Source organism: Pipistrellus hanaki (genome assembly GCF_964339955.1).
Source record: "Pipistrellus hanaki genome assembly, chromosome: 12".
Classification (NCBI taxonomy): domain Eukaryota; kingdom Metazoa; phylum Chordata; class Mammalia; order Chiroptera; family Vespertilionidae; genus Pipistrellus; species Pipistrellus hanaki.
The window spans coordinates 22,223,317-22,245,002 of record NC_140514.1 but is presented as its reverse complement, the minus strand read 5'-3'; the positions used below and the strand labels follow the sequence as shown (position 1 = coordinate 22,245,002).

The 21,686-nt window shown below is 55.9% G+C and overlaps 1 protein-coding gene across 2 annotated transcripts in view; it reads right to left on the bottom strand.

The window, feature by feature from the left end:
* The window catches only part of TTC7A (tetratricopeptide repeat domain 7A), a 106,690-nt gene that overhangs the window by 45,075 nt on the left and 39,929 nt on the right, over positions 1-21,686 (bottom strand). For both annotated transcript variants that reach the window (XM_084901001.1, XM_084901002.1), the window contains 6 exons: positions 19,049-19,127; positions 17,990-18,147; positions 17,339-17,402; positions 8,407-8,544; positions 6,553-6,636; positions 3,347-3,451 (listed from right to left, as the gene is read on the bottom strand). In XM_084901001.1, coding sequence (XP_084757127.1) covers positions 3,347-3,451; positions 6,553-6,636; positions 8,407-8,544; positions 17,339-17,402; positions 17,990-18,147; positions 19,049-19,127 — 628 coding nt within the window. The remainder of the gene's footprint in view (positions 1-3,346; positions 3,452-6,552; positions 6,637-8,406; positions 8,545-17,338; positions 17,403-17,989; positions 18,148-19,048; positions 19,128-21,686) is intronic.

The following is a 21,686-nucleotide window of genomic DNA, read 5'->3' as shown; positions in this document are numbered from 1 at the left end:
GACCACCCAGGGTTAGTAAGTGGCGGAAGTGAGTTTCCAACCCAGGTCTCCTGACCTACATCCGGCTCTCCCTGAGCTGCCTGATCCACTGCTGCCCTCTGTGGCTCTTCCCTTTTCTCCTCTCCGACCCTTGGGGAAAGGATGCACTCAAGGATATGGGCTGATCCTTGGCTTTTTGCCTTCCAGAAGTAAGAAAAGTGACTGGACAAGTTCCTGCACCTCTCCAGCTGTCCTAATTTGGTCGCCACATAAGACCGGCATCAGCTGCACACCCTGCTCTCGCTCAGGCTGCCTTCTGCCTCCAGGGCTGCCTAAGAGGTTGTCACCTGGAATCTTCACCGCCTCCTCCCTTCCTGGGAACGGGAGAGAGGTCACTTCTGAGCCTGCAGCGCTTGTTGAAACAGCACCGGGGTTTCTCCCGAGGCCCATCCCACAGGCCCAGGAGCTGTTGTTATCTGCTCTACCGAAAAGACCGAAAATGCACTTGCATCTTCCCGGGAGGAGCAGGCACTCCTCCTAATTCCCACAAGCGAATGGCAGGAGAGCTGCCTCATCCACTCTGAATCCATCTTCCCGGCTCTGCCCACCCCTGGATCTGAAAAGTGGAGGCACAACGACAAAAGCACATACATTCTGAGAGCCTCTATGTCGAAGAGGCTGGCACTGCGATGGCTGCCATTGACCAGGGACCTGCAATGTGCTGAGCGGAGACACTGCTCAGCTCCAGGGCTTCCAGGTTAGAGACGGGGCACCGCGAAGGCACATTCCTCCCCTGGAGTCCCGCAGCTCCCAGTGGGTAGGCAGGAATTTGAGCCCTGTCCTCTCTGCCTCCAGAGCCTGCACTCTTTTCTCCTGCCCCACAGTCCCCTCAGGGGGAGTGGCCCCGAGTCAGTACCCCAGACCCTTGCAAAGAGGAGCATGGCCTGCTTTTCTGTTTCACAACATCCTCTCCTTCTCTTTCTGTGTGTGACACACAGCACACACACACATACTCCCATCTCCTGTCCTCCTAGAAGAGTCAACTTTCTAAATTGTGTGACTTTCAAATAATTGTGTTGGAAGGGATATTAGAAAATATTTACTCCTCCCTCTTCTCCTGTCCCAAATCACTGAGAGGGAACCCTGGTGAGATGCTGGCCGTGCCAGAGCAGGAGGTTGCCACACACAGTGGTCACCTAAGGGGGCTCCTGGCTAAGCCTCCCAACTGATCCCATAGCTGCCCCAGCTGCTTCCACCCTCTCCCCTCCAAATCCCACTTCAACCAGCACGTGACCATCCCTCTGCCTGGTGCCCTCCCTCCCCGCCCTGAGACCCAGCCCCAGCCTGGGCCATCCCACACTGGCTCCAGGCATAAGGACAGGACATGGGGACAGCAGGTGCTCCGCCTCTGGGCACATGGCCACCCAGTCCGGTTTCATCCAGCACAACTCGTTTCTCAAATGCCCCAGTTTCAGCCTCCCTTCCTGCAACCTGGGCCAAACTGTCCACCCGGAGGTTTCTGTCCCCTGCTAACAGGGCTTGGCGGGGCCAAGGCTGGGCCTGCTGGGGGCTGTGTGAGCCAGAATGGCTACAAAGAGAGTGGACAAGGTGATGACAGAAACCTTTCAGGATCCATGCTGTGTCCCAAGGGCTAGCACCCGCCTGGGTGCCCAGTCAGGTCCATTCTTGCTCACAGCCGTGATAACAGAGAGTGCTGCTGCCCTTGAGAACAGGCCTCCTTGAGAACAGGCTGCTCTTGGCCACCAACAGCCTGTTTCTGTTCTCGCCCAGCACAACCTCAGGAACCAGGCAGCACCACTGTACCAGATGCAGACCTCCCACACCCGTCCCTCCCGGCCAGCTGGGGCAGGCGTCGTTCCGTACGATAGCAGTGAACACTAGCATGTGCATGGCTCTGTGCGGGGAAGGGGGCTCAGGGCGCGAGTCACGGAAGGCGAAAAAGCTCCCTGTCTGATTGGGAAGAGAAGGACCATGGAAGGCAGAATCGGGTGCCACGTGTTCGTGCTCATCAGCAAGTAGGATTCCTCCAATAAGCACCAGGCACCAACTCTGGGCTGGGGTTTCCGGAAGGAGGAGAGACACAGGTGAGCCCTAGCCGGTTTGGCTCAGTGGGTAGAGTTGTTGGCCTGCGGACTGAAGGGTACCAGGTTCGGTTCTGGTGGAGGACACATGCCCTTGTTGCAGGCTCAATCCCCTAGTAGGAGGGGGCAGGCAGGAAGCAGCCGATCAATGATTCTCTCTCACCATGGATGTTCCTACTTCTCTCTCCCTCTCCCTTCCTCTCTGAAATCAATAAAAATATATTGAAAGAAAAAAAAAAAGAAAAAAAAAAAGAAACACTAATGACTACAATGCGATGTGCTACATGTCCAAGGCAGGTATAAGCGAGGCTTTGGGGAGCCACAGAGGCGAGGTTTCGATCAGGAAAGGCCACCAGGAGACCCCTTCTCCCCCACACCCCGCAGCCCTCCCACAGGGCCCGCCCTAGCCTGTACCCGATTTATACCCAGGCTCAAACCAGCCCCCTCACCCAAATATGCTCTCGGCTGAGGTTAAACAACGCCCCTCCTCCCCAGTGCTGGTGACAAGTCTGCATGTTTAAGTTTCCTTTTGGGCTTTTCTATTTATGTTGTCATTGATGCCTTTGCTCCTAACTCATCTGATTTCAATTTGGACTGATTTGATCCTAATTTTATTACCATGTAATCTGAATGCACATAATTACTGTAATTATGCTGCTGAGGGAAACAGCTCCTCCACGGCGGGAAGACCTAAATTTAGGACTTCCTGGCAAGGGCGGCTGTCGGCTGGGTGGACCCACAGCCACCTCAGAGCCGGCAGCCTTTGGGAGCACAGATGCCCTCCCCCGACCCACCTCGGCGAGGTGGATATTTTGGGCTTCATCCGAGTGATGGAGCGGAGGCCCCTCTCAGGAGCCAGGGAACGCACAGGGCTGGGAGCTAGGGGTTGGCGAGCCCACCCTCTCTGTTCTCCAGCTCCTACCGCCACCCTCTGCGGCACTGCTCAGCCTGGGTGTCTCCTTTCTGCCAGCACCCACATCCCAAGGCTGCTCTACCTCTAGGGTGCAAAATGCCAGCAGTCTGTCTCCCTGAAAAGACTTGGTTTCCCTGCTAATCGTGGGGCGAGGGCATGCAAGCTGTGACGGAAGGGCCTGCCTCCCAGACCTCCTCCTGCCGGAAGCCTCCCTGGCCCCTCAGCTCCCTCCATATTTTTTCATTTTATATAAATGTCATTTACACAGCAAGATGGGCATGTCCCCGTCTCGTCCTCCTGCAGGAGGCTGCCGGGACCTGGGCCTGCCCACCCTGCCCGACAGCTCACTTACCCAGTGCAGCGTCCCGATGCAGGCCTTGGCGGCCATCAGGGGCACGGTGGGGTCCGAGGGCCGCAGCTTCACACACTCCCGTAGCAGCGACACAGCGTAGGCTGACTGCGGAGAAAGAGCAGGCGTTGCCCTGGGTGGCATCGGACTGGGCACCTCGTGCACAATGGGGGGAGTTCCCAAACTGCCAGCCCTGTCTCTGCATCCCTTTCCTCTCAAAGCCAGGAGGTGGGCCCAGGAGGAGCCCAGGCAGTGTGGGCAGGCAAGTCCCTCCTAGGCCTCAGTCTCCACATCTGGAGAACGGAAGCTGTGATCCCTACCCAGACGTGATATGACGACAGCTAAGGTGGCAACAGATGGAAGCTCTCTAAAAAGAATTCAGATGTGAACCATACAAATTTAAGAGGTAGAAAGGGGCTGTCTCAAACTTCTGAGTTCAACACTCCTGGGTTAGCAGTGATGAGATCAGGCCCAAACCACATGGGACTTGGAGGCAGGGCTGGTGGCAGGGAGTTGGGTGGAAGTATAAATGCTGGCAGACTAGGAGGGAGCGAAGCCAAGGTGGTAGAGTCAGGGAGAACCTCCAGATGGGAATATGAGGATGCCCCAAGGCTCATAGGGACCCGGTGAGACTAGACCTGCTGAGGATGGCCTCAGGTGGGCGGAGGTCCAAGCAGGGAGCATCCCAGGCGAGGCAGGGACGTAACTAATCACAGTGACGAGAAGAACACCAGCAATCTCACTATGGACCAAGCATTGCTGTACGTACGAGGGCCAAGTCTGGCCCTCTGCCTGCTTTTGTAAATAAAGTTTTATTAGAAATCAGCCACGTCCATTCATGTATGTATTGTCTGTGGCTGCTTTCGTGATGCAAAGGCAGAAGAATTGAGTAGTTCCCACAGAAACTGTTTGGCCTGCAAAGTCTAAACTGTCTCTTCGCTGACCCTTTATAGATAGTCTCAGCTTTCCTCAGCCCAGATGTGACTGCCCGGGCTCAGGCTTATTAGGCCAATTCCAGGTGTCTCAGCCAACGGCCTGTTCTGCCCAGTACTGTGGGAAAGGGAAGAGGCCATGGCTCTTGGCTATCAGGAAGGCTGGAGAGAGAAGAACACCACCACTGTCCCCCGCTGCTCTCTCGGGAAACAAGGGGACCACCCACAAGAGGGTGCAGGCAGATGGCAGCCTTTGGCAGGCTGAGGATGCACAGGGTTCCCTCATGGGCAAGAGCAAGAGAGGCCTCGAAGGGCTTGACAGAGCTGCCAGGCCCTCCACCTTTCCTGAGACCCTCCCCAGTGAGCTGTTCCCAGCGCCCGCACCACCACCCCTCCCTGCTGGCCACACAGCCCAGCAAGCTTCCAGGTCTTTCCTTGGCTTCCTTCCCTGGCTGCTGACCTGTGCATCCTTGAAATACAGGGTTCTCTAACCCTGGCCTCCACGTTCACATTCTCCTCCACACAGACCACAAAACGCTGCTATTTAAGGAGCTATCTGAGGACTCTGCAGTCAGAGCAGCCGGCACTTTTTTTTTTTTTTTTTTTTTTGTCACACTGGTTACCTAGCAACGCAGCCAATGTGACTGCGGAGGAGACCAAATGATAGAGCAACCTACATCATGCCATGGAACTCACTTTCCTCTTGCAGGCTGCAGGGCCAGGTACCTTCCTATCTGCCCGCCTCACCTCCTGGGAGACCTTCCGGGCACAATCACAGGTACAGAATCTTGGTTTCCACCTTAGGGTCTTAGAAAAGGTGAGGTCTGGCCACCAGGCCCACCGACCTGTGGGCAGGGCTCCTGAGGAGGTGGAGGGTGTACTTCTAGACCAATCTCCTGCCCCATGGGGGCGGGGAGGGGGGGTAACCCAGCTGGAGGGGCCTCGTGTGAGAAACTCACCAATCACCTCGCGCCCATCCGTAAGCCCATTCTCGAGTGCGCCTTGCTCCCGTGAAGGAGCCGGGCTGGGTACCAGCTCTGGGAGCCTGGAACGAGCCAGACTGCACCAGAGCCCCTCTGAGCCTGGTCTTCTCAGTGAGAAGGTGGAAGGCCCCATACTCTCCAGGCTAACACGGCACCTTCTGAGACTGGGGGCCTCCGGGAGCAAACAGACATTAAAGCTAACTTTGTGGGCTGTGCTTTCTCCTGAGGAGGGGTCCCAGCTTTCTTTAGCATCTCAAAGGGGTCCATGAGTCACAGAAGGCGAGAACTCGTGTGACTCCCACTCCTCCCTCCTCATCTCTGTTCTGGACTCTCCCTGAGCCCTGACAAGACCCTGCTGGGCACAGAGCTGGGGTACACCATGTCATGTTCAGGGTGCTCTGTGGGGTGGCCAATGTGATGGGGGTGGGGTGGGGGGGAGAGGCTTGGGAAGACAAATGCCTGGCCTTGCAGGGGCAGAGAAGGCTCCCACTTGATTCTTGGCTGGACTTCCCCCCTGCTAGGCGACAGCACCTGCTTTCCCTCCCTCTCCCTGCCAGGACCCAGCCTGTACACCCTCCATTTGTGACTGAGGTGCCAGCAATCTCGGACGGTGCAGGGCTAGGAATGGCAGGTGGCACAGAGCGGGCGAGAAATTCCCTCAGCCCCACGAAAGGGCCCTGGGTGTTTACAGCTCTTGGAATGATATGCCAGCTCATTGATCTGCCACCTTGTCTCCTGCCTCCGAAGCACCCTCAGTCCCCACAGCCCCGGGCCCAGCCCCGGGAAGCTTTTCCTATCATGTCGCTACTTAAAATAGGGGCTTATGTAAGTGTGGTTCTCATCAGAGGGAAAACGGGGGTGCTGGGGCAGGGCCCGGAGTGCAGAGAGCAAATGCAGCCTGTTCTCCCGGGATGTGGTCAGCTCCAGGTTCACGAGCAGGTGCTTCCCATACTCCACGCCCGGGGCCGGGAAGCCAGCCACAGCCCAAAGGGAACACGGCCCCCCTCCGCCCCCCTGTCTCAGGCAGTCTTCCCCTCCATTCACCGTGGAAATGCCACTATGCTCTCTGCGCGCACACACCCTCTGAGGAGAGCAGCCATAGACTCACCGTGCACACGGGCTTCACACAGGGGTCTGTGTGTGGCCCTCCCATGCCCTCCCCCCTCCTGGAGATGAGAATCTGCTGCCTGACAAACATTTCTGGGTCCCGAGTACCATTCCCACCCCCGGGAGGGACCCGAGGAGAGCAGGGCTCCCTGAGGGTGTGATGCACAGCCCCAGGCCGCGGCCTTACCTTTCCACACGCCACCATGGAGAGGGCCACTTGGTACCAAAGGTGGAATTCTCCACATGCAAACTTCATGGCTCGCTCCAGGCACTGGGGAGAGGGAGCGGGTCAGCACTTCTCGGCCAGGACACACCGAGCCCATCCCGCCCTCCAGGGTCATCACCGCCCAAGCCCCTGCTTGGCTCCGGTTGGAAAACCCCAGGGGGGTTTCCCGTCCTTGTGAAACCCGGGCCCTCGGGGCCCACCCCGCGGCAGGTGAGGGGTCTCACAGGGTGTTGGTGAAAAGCAAATGAAGCGAGATTTGCGAAAGTGCTTTTGAAACGTTAGACATCCGATAAAATAATCATAGCTGACAGTTCCTAACACTGTTCTCAGCTCTTTACAGCTCAGCTACTCCTCCCAACAGCCCTGGGAGGAGGGTTATCGGATCACCCTCAGTTCTCAGGTGAGGAAGCTGAGGTTCGAATGACTGGCCAGAGGCACAGGCCTGTAAGGGGCAGAGCAGGCTGGCTGCCAAGCCCCGGGACAGGATGCCGCCAAAATGGAGAGGCTCCTCTTCCTCCCACCGACAAAATCGACTGCTCCCCGGCCTGGCCAGTCCTGGGTAGCCCAGATCAGGGGCTGGCTGCTGCTGAGACCCAACGGTCCCCAATTGATGTGGTTCCAGGGACTAGAGGCAGAAGCCACCAGTATATGATTCATCATGTGGCCATGATCAGGTGGTGGGGGGTCAGGGGAGGGGCACAGGACTAGGCAGCTCGCACCCTGAGAGCTCAGGGGCATGGTTCGCATCTGGCTCCACACGCACACCCTGCACCTTCTTGGCCAATCCCCACCTCTCTGGGTCTCGCCGACCTCGTGATAAACTTGGGAGAACACCCGCCACTTGTCCTTCCCACGTTAAGAGGGGACCATCCCAGAAAGCGCCTGGCTGGGTGCCTGGCAGGTGTCAGTCCCTCCTTTCAGGGGCCCTCGGAACCCCGAGGGAAGAGAATCTACTGCCAAGAGGCCCACGGGGACAGGGCCCCACAGCCACCTCGATCTCAGCCTGGATTGAAGAGCTCAAAACTGTGTGTGCCACATGCATGGTGGGCAGGGGGCAGGAAAGAGGGGCAGCTCAGTACCCCTGAACCCCCCTACCCCAAAGAGGCACCACCCCCTGGGCACAGCCCAGAGCATTGCCCCAGCAGGGTCTGTCCCACAGAATGGGGGAGGGGTCCATCTACCCAGCTCAGAACCCTGTCAGGAGAGGAAGTCACAACACACCAGCGTCACCCCGGCCAGCGTGGCTCAGGTGGATGGAGCCCATCCTGTACACCGAAAGGCTGCGGGTTCAATCTCTGGCCAGGGTGCATATGGGAGGTAACCGATTGATGTTTCTCTCTCTCTCTTTCTCTCTCTCTCTCTCTCTCTCTCTCTTTCTCTCTCTCTCCTTGGGTGTGTATGGGAGGTAACCAATTGATGCTTCTCTCTCTCTCTCTCTCTCTCTCTCTCTCTCTCTCTCTCTCTCTCTCCTTTCACCTCTCTCTAAAATCAATAAAATATATCTGCAATGAGGATTAAACAAACAAACAAAAACACCAGTATCATCTCTGGGGGAATCTGAGGGGCACATAAATTTCCTCTGTTCTCTATTCAGTGCCATGTGCCACTTTCAAAAGCAAACCACGTACATTGGTAAAAGCAAAAACCCCCTTCTGAGGAAGGGCCCTGGAAAGGCACAGTCCCAGGCTTGGCCTCCCAAGCACGAAGCTGCACCCCTGGGGGAGGCAGGGGGGACGGCGGAGGAGGACCACCGGTGGCTCCATCGTGTTTTCCCCGTGCACCATCCCACCCCGGGGAGGGAGGAGCCGGCCGTACCTCCGACAGCATGACGTACTGCCCCCTCCTGCCCAGCGTGATGCTCAGGAGGTCGTAGATGGCCGCCGCATTCCTCAGGCTCACCGTCCGGTCCTCCTCCTGCTCCGGCGCCCGGCTCAGCACCACATCCCGAGTAGCCTGTCGGGAGACACGGTTTTGGGAAACAGTGAGAACAGGAAACATGCAGATGCCTGTCCCAACAGAGCCCCTGTCCCCCAGGCCCAGGGTCCCAGGCCAGGCAAGTGGCCATGCTCCCAGAAACAGCCAGATCCTTCCTCAGTCCCAAAGAGAGAAAACTACACTCCCAGCACAGGCTGGCGTGAGGGAGCCGTCCTGAAGGCTCAAGCTCCAGTAGTCAATGTTTTATTCTGAAAAATCTCAAACCACTGGTGGTGTGGCTCAGTGGTTGAGCGTCACCCTATGAACCAGGAGGTCATGGTTCAATTCCCAGGCAGGGCACATGTCCGGGTTGTGTGCTCGACCCCAGGGGCAGGTGTGCAGGAAGCAGCTGATCAATGATTCTCTCTCATCATTGGTGTTTCCCTCCTTTCCTCCCTCCCTCACCCTTCCTCTCTGAAATTAAGAAAAGAAAAAAAATCTCAAACCAGCAGGAAAGTTGCAAAAATAATACCCTAACAGTGAACCCAGCTGTTAACATTTACCACATTTGCAGTTTCTCTATACTCAATAATAACAATAAAGATAGTACATTATGAGAATATGATCCTTTATCCCTAAAACTCAAGGCATTCTTTTTTTTTTTTTTTTAATTTATTTTATTTTTATTCAAGAAAAAAAAGTGTAAAAAAGCTCTAAACCAAAAAGTTGATTCAGTACATCTACCTGCAGGGACCCGGGCCCAGGCCCAGGGTACAGGAAGGTGAGTGGCAGCTGCAGGTGTTATGCTCACTGAGCTGTCAAAGCCTCCCCAGGTCGCTCTGGCATGCAGCTGGAGAGCCTGTGGCTACAACCAGCCGCAGCCCTTGGGAACATGCTGAAGACATTCTTTTTGTAACCACGACAGAAATGCCACATTCAGGGAGCGCAGCACTGACGTTACTATCATCTAATAACAGTTCATATTCCGATTCTGCCTTCCATCCCACCGATAACCTTCCTAGCCCTTTACTTTTCTCACTCCCGGATCCAATCCAGGGCCTGCCCTGCACTCGGTGCCAAGTCTCTAGTCCTTTCACCTGGACAAGCCCCTCAGCCTTCCTCTGTCTTCTGGACGCTGGCATTTTTGAGGAGTTAGACCAGGGGTCCACAATGCATGAGGGCTGCCCACCACCCCCTGGACATGGGCCAGTCCTAGGAGAGGGCATGGGAGGCCAGGAGGTCCCCAGAAAGACTGACACTGTGCCAGCTTGGTAAACAAGAACGGGCCGGGCACTCGAGAGGGTTCGGGGAGAGGCGCGGAGAGGCAGAGTGCCAGAGAAACCCCCTCCTTCCTGGTGAAATCCACCCACACAGGCACCAGCAGGAAGAGAGATGAAATGTTAAGGAGATGCTTGGCAGGAGCTATTTCACTGAGCTGAGCAGGAACACAAACTCCAGAACTTGCTCTGTGCCTGGCCATGCTCCTCCCCGCTCCCCCACCTCCAACCTTCACCTCCAGCGACTCCGCAGCTCAGGCTGCCCGGGGCGGGGTGGGGGTGTTAGGAAATGAGAGGGTCCCCCACCCTCAGCACAGTGATGGGCCCGTACCCAGCGGAATCTGAGTGAGGATTCTGGTGGGAGACAGAGGTCCTGACAGAGGGAGCAGGGCAGGCAGCCTGCAGGGTGGCTATTCCATGGGGATGCGGGGAAGGGGAGATGGGAGGGGCCGGGAAGAAGCCTGAATAGATACTCTAAGATCTGGGGACCCGCCCATGCTGACCAGTCTCCTTCAGGGGCAAGTGAGCAGCAAGCTCTCAACAAAAGTCTCCGCTCGGGTTGGTCTGTCCTTGAAGAGCAGCCCCTACCAGAACCCAGCTCCCACCCCTGCCGACAGCCCCAGGATAAAGCCCAGCCTCCTTGCTGTGGCTGCCATCAGAGGCCCTGCCTGTGGCCCCACTCAGACCCCAGCTCTCCAGTCCTCCCTGGGCCCCCACAGACCCCCCCCCCCCCAACCAGCTCCCTATCCTCACATGGCCCGTCATCGTTCCCTCTGTCAACCAGGGTGCCTGCAAGCTCCTCGCAACTCAGAGCTGTTATCTGCAGGTATCTCGCCAGGCGACACCTCACTCTCCCTTAGCACGGGGCATTCACACCCGTCCAGCTGGCTCACCCGTTCCTGGGGCCGGGACGAGTCTCCGGACTCCCAGCCCCAGTACAGGCTCACACAAAGCACGTGTAGGAGTGACATTTGAGAGATTTCTGGGCTGCGTGTGGGAACTTCCTCCTGTCCGCCCTCGACCTTGACCTTTAAGAGAACAGTGTCTCCTAAGGTGGGCCGGAGGGAGGGGCTGGATTTCTAGCACGGGAAGGAATTAGGTGATGAGAACAGGAATGGGAGAGAGGGTGGCAGCAGCATTCCTGGGCTGAGGGATGGGGCGGGGGGGGGGGGGGGGGGGGCGCGGGGGGGCTCCCCAACAGGCAGACAGCAGGGAAGGCACTTTCTCAGGGATCCCCAGGGCTTGCAGCTAGTGCCCAGAGGGAAGCGTGGTTCCCCAAAGGCAAGCCAAAAGCAGAAGTTTGCCCAGCGGTTGCTATGGCTTCAGGGCAGGGCTGCGGTGAAATGCTCCAGTGCAATGCTGGGCCCGGCCTATGTACGTAACCATGGCAACAGGGTGGGTGGGGGAAATGGGGCAGAAAGAAGGAAGCAGAAGCCCAGGCAGGGAGCAACAGGTAGAAATTCCCGTGCAGCTAAGCGGCCAGAGCAAGCCTCAGAGGACAAGGCACACTGGGGGTTTCACGTCCCGGCCCAGCACACCGGGGGCACGGCTCCCTCCTCCCCTGGGCTCACACCCTGAAACCACACATGCTCCCAGCGCCATCAGCAGCCTGCCTCAATCTAGCCCCGTCACACTCTTCCTTCCACCATTTACGTGGCCTCGCTGGGAAATCCTCCAGGTCAAATGCAGTGACAGATGTGAAAGCGCCTGTGTATGGACCCTAAATTTCCTTCTCACCATCACAGTCCTTCCCGGTAATGGAATAACGGCAGAATATTCTCCCTGGTGTCTCCCAGCATCACCCCCAGGCCCACTCCCAGGTCTCCCGCCTCTGGGGAGCCCCAGCTCTTGTTGAACGCACGCATGTAATCCCGGGCAGGGTTCACAGGGCTGTCCCTACTCCTAGTCTTGGGGCGGCCTCCCCCAGACACAAGGACATTCATCCCCGCCCTTCTAGCAGATCAGAAGAGACAACGCCACAAGAGGTGCTCCTCCCCACCTCCCGTCACCCGACAGCTGCTCACAGCCAACGTGCCCACATGGGGCCTCTGGACAAACACCCATGAAGCAAATACAGGTCTCGGGGGAAGGTCCATTTCCCACGTGGACCAGCCCCGGGGAAACCCCATGGCAGGTGACTCCTGTTCAAACGACCCTCCCTTATGTGTGTGCCGTGCACTACCCTTCGAAAGCTGACTTTTCATGTCCATCACCCTCTGGCCTCACAGTGAGCCCAGGAGAGGCAGGATGAAGCCGGTATGGCCCCTTCGCAGGTGGGGAAACCGAGCCCCAGAAGGTCCTGAGAGTTAAGGCCGAGCCGCTGGTGGCCAGTCCTGTGCTCCTCTGCCAGCCCCGTCTCACTCTCTGTGAGCTGCACGCAGGGCCTCAAACAGTTATAGCCTTCACTGTCCAGCTGCCTCTCCTCTGCAGCCCTGGACACTAACAGCGCCCGAGAAGGAAAGGGAAGCAACCCATGGACACTTTGTAAGAGGCATCTCATAATTCTCACAATGACCTCCTCACATACTATTGTCCTATTTTACAGATGTGAAGACTGAGGCCCAGGGAGGCCAGGCAGGCACCCAAGGCATACAGATAGGTGGCTGGGACGCAGATTAGAACCTAGACATTTTGCTTTCACTCCCAGGCTCTTTCCCTGCTACCAGATGCCTCTGAGAAAGTGTCCGGTAGGCTGATCCTGGCCATCAGCAGGCCTGGCACGTCTCTTCTTGTGGAAGAACCAAAGCACAACCCAATCAGGCCTGGATGCTGCTCCTCTGCAGAGAACAAGCTCCTTGGGCAATGTGGCCAGGGTCCTGCTCAGCCCTGTTCTCAGACCCAGCCTCTCCATCGGCCAGGACCCACCCAGCCTCAGGGTCGTCTGCGACACGGCATAGCAACTGCCCCGGACATGAGTCTCTGGCAACCTCTGTGCCTAGCGCCTGCACCTGTGCCTCCTTGGAGGATGCTGTCCTGTTCTACTTGGGCTGCGGTCCCCACTAATTGCCACCGGCTCTCGAGCTGTGCGTCCAGAGCCGAGAAAGAACAGGCTCTGTGATGTGTCCCATCTACGGAGGGACAGGGGCCAGGCCCACACCAGCCCCCCTCCTGCTGCATCAGCAGCAGTGACCGCTCCCTCTGCAGCGAGCGAGGGCGGGGCTCTCCCGCTCCTGGCCTGCGTGCTCTGAGCTGGCAGTGCTCAGACCCTTCACCGCGGCAGCCCGCAGCGGAGCGGGGCCTCATGTGAGCGCAAACCAGGTGCCGAGAGCTGGAACAATCTGTGCTCGTCTGAGTCCCACGTGGAACCAAGCCCAGGAAGCACCCCCCCACCCCTCCCCCCCCCCCCCCCGCCCGGCTTTTTTATTTAACCAAATGGTGTCCTCAAACCAATTCTTTTTTCTCCCAACCGGATATGAATCTAAATGTTTTCTAAAACGACTGAGTCAGAACCAAGTATTTATCAGGACAAAGCAGACACGTGGTGAACACCCACAGTGTACCAGGCACCTCTGTGCTCATTTTCTTACTTCATCAGCTCAAAGCCCTGCCAGAGAGGCTTTCTTAGCCCCGTGTTACAGGAAACTGAGGACCGGGAAGGTAAGAAACCTACGCAGGCCACATAGGTGGTGAATGACAAAGCCAGGATTCAGAGCGTGGATGTCTGACACTGGGTCCGGCAAACGTTTAGTTTGTCAAGGACACACACCACCCCCTCCCCCGCCCCATCACTCACCACCAGGCCTTTTCTGCCCTTTCGCTTCCCAAGAGCCTGCCACCTGCAGCGACTTCCCCAGCAGCTGAAGGAACAGGGACCCAGGATCCGCTTTGCTGTCCCACATATTTTTATGCCCTAGATCGGTACGTTAGAAACAGCCACGATTGCCGTGCCTCCCGGTCCCACGACTGTTGGAGAAAAATCAGGCTGGTTTTGAGACATGATTCTTTCAAAACCTGGGCTATGCAGTTGGAGTTCAGCAGATGGGGCAATTCCTTCTGATTCGGGGACCAGGATTTCCCTCATGTCCATGGACACTCACTCCAGCGGCGGGCGTACGTGTGGGACGGGGGCTCTGACTGCAGTTCGCCACGGCATCTCGGAGCTGAGCACGGCACGCACGCTGCCCAAACAAGATCAGGTGGATGGGAAGACGGCTGCGTGGGGTGGGTGGGTTTTAAAATGCTCTTTTGGCCCCAAAGACTCAAAACTGGATCCAAAACACAGCTCTTCAACCAGTTCTAGCTCACATCCCTTGCGATTCTGTGGAAGTATTTAAGACTTCTATTTACACTGAAACCTGTTTGGATCAGTGCATGGAGTAATCAGCCTGTGGACTGAAGGGTCTCAGGTTTGATTCTGGTCAAGGGCATGTACCTTGGTTGCAGACACATCCCCAGTAGGGAGTGCGCAGGAGGCAGGTGACCGATGTTTCTCTCTCATCGATGTTTCTAACTCTCTATCCTTCTCCCTTTCTCTCTGTAAAAAAAATCAATAAAATATATATTAAAAAAAAAAAAAAAAGACTTCTATTTACTTCTCGGAAGACAAAAGCAAAAATGCGTTCTGATCACACTCGGTCAGACCGTAACAACAACCATATCCAAGGCACCAGCCCCTCACCCGGCCCCAGGCAGGCTACTCCTCTGAACTCCTAGCCACAGAGCAGGGGCCGCGGTGCTCGGGAGACAAGTAGCCGCGCGGTCCTGGAGGCGGAGAGCTTGGAGGACGCCTCCTGGGCTGGCTGCGCAGAAAGGGCGTCCGTTCGCTGCAGTATATGAATCTTGCAGGATTAGAAGAACCCAAGCAGCAGCCACAGCAGGCAGCTGCTATTCTAGAGCTTGTCCCTGTCATCGGCAGGCAAACACAGCCAGCATCAAAGGGAGATGAGGAAAACCCTGCCGGGACACTCAACCTCAGTCCCACGGAGGGGTCCCAGCAGGAACTCAGGAGGCTGACACAGTGAGACCCGCACCTGCTGGAGGATGCTGCCTGCAGGGAGGGAGGGTGTGAAACGCGTACAAGAGAGAAGCCAGAGGGGGTCTGGTCACTCTGAGAAACAGCTCTGAGCCACAGCAATGGGTTCCAGATTTCAGGTGGAAAGCGCTCATAGCTGAGACAACAAAGCGAAGTCCATTGCCAAAGCTCTCCCCCAAAAGGCTGAAGGTTCTAAACCTGTGACGGGCTGGGTGTGAGCAAGAGGAAAGCAGCCAGCCAGCCAGCCAGCCAGGCCCGGAGGTGCCTTCTCCCGGCTGCAGTGCTGAGTTCGAGCACTTCCTCCGCTTTGCATGCTACAGGGAATTCTCAGGACACTGCCCGGTCTGCAGGCCTGGACCCCTGAGTCTCCTCATCAAGCCAGCCAGCCAACAGCCTCTCAAACAGGGGGAAGAGCTGGTTGGAGGGAAACTGCACCTTCAGGAAAAGTCACCGTGGCTCCAAAGGTGGGCCACCTTTTAGCAAAAGGCATTCTTCATCTTATTTCAGGGCAGCCGCAGGTCCCAAAGACTTGAGGGTTTGGGGAGGAGGAGCTTCACTGGGAAGGCATCTGAACGCTGGTCCTGGGCATCCAGAGTAAGAAGAAAATTCTTGGGGAGACTAAGCCCAGCCTTGATCCCAGCCTGTGCTTTAGAAGCTACTTAGGGAAACAGATGTGATTCAAATCTCGGTTGCAAGGATTATTAGTGTGACCTTGACCAAGACACATACTTGTTCTGGACCTTACTTAGCGCAGCTGTAAGATGGGACCATATCGGTATTACACTGAGCCATGGGAAATGGTTCTTTTTCATGTAGCTCAATATAATGCCTACCTCTTGGAACCTGGCAGAGAAAGGACCTAAGAAAAGTTCACTATCACCTTTGACCTTCCACCTGTGGACCACACTGTAACCCTCAGCACAGGAAGGTGACGATATCAACCCATGTTCCCTGAGAGAGGTGACTTCAGTGCGATTCGCCTGAGAGAGCAGGTGCTGAGATAACTAAATGAGGTGTGTGTAGGGAACAGAGAGGGGGGGCTGGTCTATGTCTGAGGTTCCATAATGTGAAACTGGGGTTCGGTCTGTGGTTAGAGTGAGGGTCCTTTCTTCTGTGAACAGTATACTATTGTCCAATGAGAATCAGACCTGGCACTTGGTACCGTTCTTCTAGCTTCGCATCAGACTCACCAGCTAGATGCCCTCTCCCTGCAGCAACCACATGCCCCCTCACAGGACCACACCCTGCAAACCTTCCAGGACCACACCCTGGCCAGTTTGCCTCAGATTCAGATATCCACGCCCCTTCACAGAGCTCTCAATCCCAGCGGAGCTGGCTGAGGAAGAATGCAGTCTCTTGCCCCTCTCCAGCGTCCCTCCTTCTGTCTGTTTGCTGGAAGACCTGTTGAGCTGGAGGTAACCCACTGACCGAAGTTCTCTAAACCAGCCCCGGCATCACATGGTCCCAGGTCCCCAAAGGAGCACCCACATCTGGCTGCTCAGGGATCCAGCCCATAAGGTCTTAGTTTTTTTTAAAACTCCACTTCCACACTCTGCTCTCAGATACATCATTAAAAAAAATCTAGTTCTCAACCTGGGGTCCCCAGCTCACAGGCTCTGAGGGGCCCCTCAGTCAGAGGGCTCCTTTATGCCATGCCATGTTGACGGAACCTCCACACCTGGATCCTGCTGCTCCTGCCCACCCCTCCCCCACTTCCCTTGGACCAGGGCATCATCTCACCACTTCCTGGACCACCCAACTATACCTCTCCCCTTTGCTGAGTCTCCAAACCCTGGCGCACGCGTGCGCACGCACACACACACACACGCATGAATGTGTATGTTCGCATGTGTGTGTGCTGTCTCCCTGCCTAGGGCAGGGATGGGGCTCATAAAAACAATCTGAAAAGCACCTCACATGTGCTCTGTCCACACACCATAGCCCCCCATTGCCTTAATTTCCCAAGGCACACAGACACTGGTACCCGGGATATTTTAGTAGTTAGTCCATGTATTGCCCATCCCTCACTAGAACGTCAGTTCCACGAGGGCGGGACTTTTCTCCGTTTTGTTTGCTGGTGCCACTCTGGCATCTAGCACATGGCCTGGCATGAACTAGATGACACCCGAGAAACAGTTTTGTGAACAAGCACATTCTTTTTACAGGCACGCTGTAACTAACTTCTGGGAGTTCCTTTTATTTTACAGGTGAGGAAACTGAGGCTCAGAGAGGTTAGGCGGTTTGCCCAGGGGCCTCAGCTAATGAGTGGCAGAGCTGGAACTTGAACCCAGGCCTTCTGCATGCTCCTCCCACTCCCGTACCCAGCACAGAGCTGCTGGATGCAGACGGCTGGATGCAGGTATCCATCCTTTGTAATCCAGAAGAGGTGGGTGGGGACGTGTTAGCTCAGGCCCTACTCATTTGGGGGCAGGACCCAGGACCCCAAGGGCAGCCTTATGCACCTGACCCAAACCTTGTGCACCTCCCCCCTGTGATCTAAGAATCCCGCTTCAGGGATGACCCTGGGAGGCCAGGACCGGGTGGCCTGAGCCTGAGCCCCTCAGGCCTCAGCCGCAGGACTTACCATGGACTCGCTAATGAGGAGCAACAGGAGGGCTTCCTCGATGTTGTCCTTTGGGCAGTAGAGGCTGAAAGACACGAAGGGTGCGTGGCTCCAGCACGGCCCTCACCCGGTGCCGCTGGCCCGTCACCTGCCCGCCTTCTGCCCGGAGCCTGCACCAGCCCCGGTAAGATGACCCTCTCCTGCATAATTCACAGGCACCGGAGCTTCCTGCAGCGCTGGCTCGCGCCCCAGAGTTATGGATCTGAAATGCTGGGTGGGTGGCGCCAGCTTGGAAATACCGCAAATGCTCAAGGGGAAATGGCCCTTCCAGGGCCTAGCACTGTGTGAGGGGACTGGGGCGAGGGGTCACAGACCCCACCGTCGATTACTGGCACAAACGAGAGAGAGCCGGGCTATTAAGCGAGATAATTAGGAAGGCAGGTGCTCCCCAAATAGCTTGTGTGTCCTTCAGATGCTCTATGGGAGTCTCCTGCCAACGCCCACTCGAGACCTGCCTTGTCCAGGCCACGTGGCTCCTGCTGACACGGATGGGCCTGCCTGGCAGTGAGCTGGGTGGCGGCTGGCGTGCATGGGGCAGAGAGAGGGGCGGGCAGCCAGCGGGGCCGAAGCCTGGGCGTGAGGCTGGCGTGGTCCAGCAGGGCCAGGGCTTACTTGTCTCCTTCGTAGAGGTGAGGCTTGCGCAGGGCTTGCATGATGAAGGAATTCTCCTCTTTATTCATGAACTCGGGCAGAGGCTGGGACAGGGGGCTCCAGTAGCACTCCTCGCTCAGGGAGTGCAGCAGGACCCCGGCCAGGTGCTTGGCCGCCACCTGGCAGAGAGGGCGGGGTCAGGCACAGGCACAGGCCGCTCTCCCCGGATGTGGCCAGCGTGCCCTCCACCCACCTCCCAGCCTTGCCAAGCGCAGCCCCGCCAGGAGGCCCACCGTTCCACTCCCGGGAGCCCCTCCCACACGGCAGGTGGCGAGCCAGCGTCTTTTCTGTTGGCCTTGGATGGCTCCTGCTTAATCTTTTCCCCTCTCTCCCTCCTAGACAAGAGGTGCATTTCCCCCTTCTCCTGACCCCGTGGGGGCCCGGCACAGCTCTGAGCACCCACAGGCCCTTGCACACTGGCCTGCCTCTCTCCAGGCCTGTATCATCACCCTGTCAGCCTTAGCCCGTCCAGTCAGCCCTCTGGGCCTTAAAACATTTTTCAAGCTTTGAAAAGTGTGACCCATAGTAAAAATACATTCGACACTGCAAAAACATGGCACCGTCGGCTAGCTCTCTCTACCAAATGCCTTTCTGATATTGGACCAAACATTCTATAGTGAAAAGCTGCTCTGGCTCTGATGCGGGCAGGGTGAATGAAAAGGCAGGCCTGCATTGGGGGCAGCAGCGTCCAGGTTATTTACTAAGATCAAAGATCTCTAAGAAATTAGCCCACCACCTTGCTTGGGTATGGTGCCGGCCGGCTTCAACTCTGACCCAAGGCTTGGGGCCATCTATAATATGATGAGAAGCTGCTGTGGGTGCTTCCTGGCTTAGTGGGAAGGTGCAGTGACTGACTGACGACGTGTGCTATGAGTACCGATGGGAGAGAAGTATGCATGTGACACACTGCCATCCCTGATGCCCACCAAGACGTCTGCTGTCTCCCACTGAACTTGACCCCCGAGGAAACCAGCTACAGCCAGCACCCAGCACCCAGCCCCGGGGTCCCCTCCATGTTACCACTTTGAAGTTCTGAGTTGCTTTGGTCTCCACGGTCCGCAGGATCTCCCGGAGCTCTCTCATGCCTTTCACGATGTTCCTAGCGGGAAGACAGCACAGCCAGGGTCAGAACCAGCCTCGTTTTCCCAGAGACATCCTCATCAAACCCGCAGACACGAGGGGCCCGCCTGAGTTCTATCTGAAAACCCTCAGTAATTGGAGTGGAAGGTCAGCGTTGTAAGCACTAGCACCCCAGATGGTCAGGACATCACCCATCAAAGAACAGGGGGATCCTTCTCTCCAGATCCCCTGGAACTCAGGCTTGCAGTTGGCCACCAGAAGGGGACCAAGATCAAGTATTTTAAACAAGATGTTATTTTGGCCCAAGAGCTTTGGGCTGGCGTCAAACTTTCTGACTTGAGTTGGTTTCAAATCCTCTATCTTTACTCTCTGCATCTGGCCAACACTGGAACCCACCCTCACCTCTCAGCCCCTTCTACAGGGCCCACATAACTAACTACCTTGGCCAGCCTCACTCCTTCCAGTCAGCCCTCTGTGCCTTGAAATAATTCCCAAGCTTTTAGAAGTGTGACCCACAGTAAAAAAATACATTTGACATGGCAACCAGGATATATACACTTTCCTTACATTCAACTGAAGCAAGTTTCTTGACACCATCTGCCTCTACTACGTGCAATCCATTCTGAAATTTCTATCTTATGTCTCCCTTATTCCCCCTTTTAAGTGATGTTGGCCGAGGTCCACTAAATAGATCTTGCAACCCACCAATGGGTGTGGCCTGCAGTTTGAAAAACTATTTCTGCTGTCCCTCCAAGAGTCTACCCAATGTTCCTCCCAGGCTGGCCCCTTTGTTGGCACCCTCAGTGCTTGGAGGTCTTCAGCTGATGAGTCTGCCCTTGCCCTCTTGCATCTCATCTCCACCACTCCAGTCCTTTCTGAATGACCAACCACGGTTCCCTGCATCATCTCTCTGAACCGACTCCTCACACTGCCTTAAACGGCCTTTCCTGTATTTATCCTTTAAGTCCCTTTCCAATATCACTTCCTTCTTGCACCCTTCCCGGGTCCCTGGCCATGCAATGTTGTTAATTCCTCTTTTGAAGCAAGCATGACACTTTTTGGTTATTTGCTGCTTATAGGCTGACCTCCAGCACAGCCCCTGGGCAAAGCATGTGCTCAGCCCACATCTGCGCGTACTCGGGTACTCTTCTCATTTATGCTACGGGTTCGCAGGATCATAGCACAGATTCCTGGGGGCCTTGGGGCCTGGCGTCATAAAAGGACAGATTTGTAGATCAAGTCTCTGCCTTCGGGGGCCTCTGGCTTCACACAAACAAGTTCCAAGCATGCAAACTACCAACATTATACACACAGGCCCCTGTCTGTAAGGCTGAGAATAGAGACTAAGATCTGCGGGATGGAGTCAGAGTCACAGTGACCTCCCCTAGCCTTCCCACTGAACTTGAACAGGGAGCTGCTGAAGAACTGGGCAGAGCAGGCAGGGTCCTTAGAAACCATTACAATCTTAGAAACAGTTCAAGTATGGACGCTACTCCTGATGGCAAGAGGCCGGGGAGGCAGGCTCACCTCTGAGGGCCGTGCATGGTCTCCTCTATAAAGCCAGCCCTTCAGTTTGGGTCAGCAGCTCCCAGACTCGTGATATCTGTACGCTACATTTACAATTTTTGCTACTAGCTGCATACCATCAGAGTTACAATTCATGGAATGCTTTTCTTCATACCTTCTTTTTATTTCAGTAGTTATCTTACCTAAATAAAAAATACCCGAAATCATGGATTTGGTGTGCTAGTTACTTTTTTTTTTTGCTAACAGATATTAAATGCAGAAGTACTTTTTAAAAAAGCTGGTATATCACCTAAAACCATCTTGTGTACTGCTAGAGCTATTTATCCCATACTTTGAGAAACCACAGTGTAGACCATAGGTTCTCAAAGTGTGGTCCCTGAACCAGCGGCTTCGGCATTCTAGAAAACTTTTTAGAAAAATAAATTCTGAGATTCCCCCACTCCAGCCCAGCAATTTGGTTCCGATGGACACTGAGATTTAAGAACCACTGGTTTAGGTGACCCCCCAGTGTCCTCCCATTCTCCTATGCTATGAAGCCAGGCTCCAGAGACACAACCAGACATGGAAACCCCAGCTTTGCAGCCAGATCCTAAGTCCTGGGAAGGAAGGCATTGAGTCCCAGCCTCCCCATCTCGAGGAGGAAGATTCCTCACTTGCTGCCAGGAAGGTGAACACATGAGAAGCCCCAAGCATACCCAGGCAAGTGGTAGAGGGTCACTAAATATTATTTTCCTTTCCCCTTCTAATGTGGGTCCTGAAGATCATATTACTTATAACTTAACTTGCCACGTTATTTTGCATGGGCGCTTGGGAGCTAGTAGAAGTGGGGAGGAAGCAAGTGCCTGAGGAGATCCTCTAGCTTTGTGTCCATCTTACTCGCTCCCCCTTCCCACCCTCCCCCAATCAGGGGACATAAGAGCAGGATTCCCTGGTCACACCAGGGACAGACAGGCTGGGAGCCCCCACGAGTTCCACAGGACGAATCGGCGGGTAGCCCTTTGATGCCACTGAGACCATGGCCTTAGGGAGGACCCCCATGCTGGACAGCAGG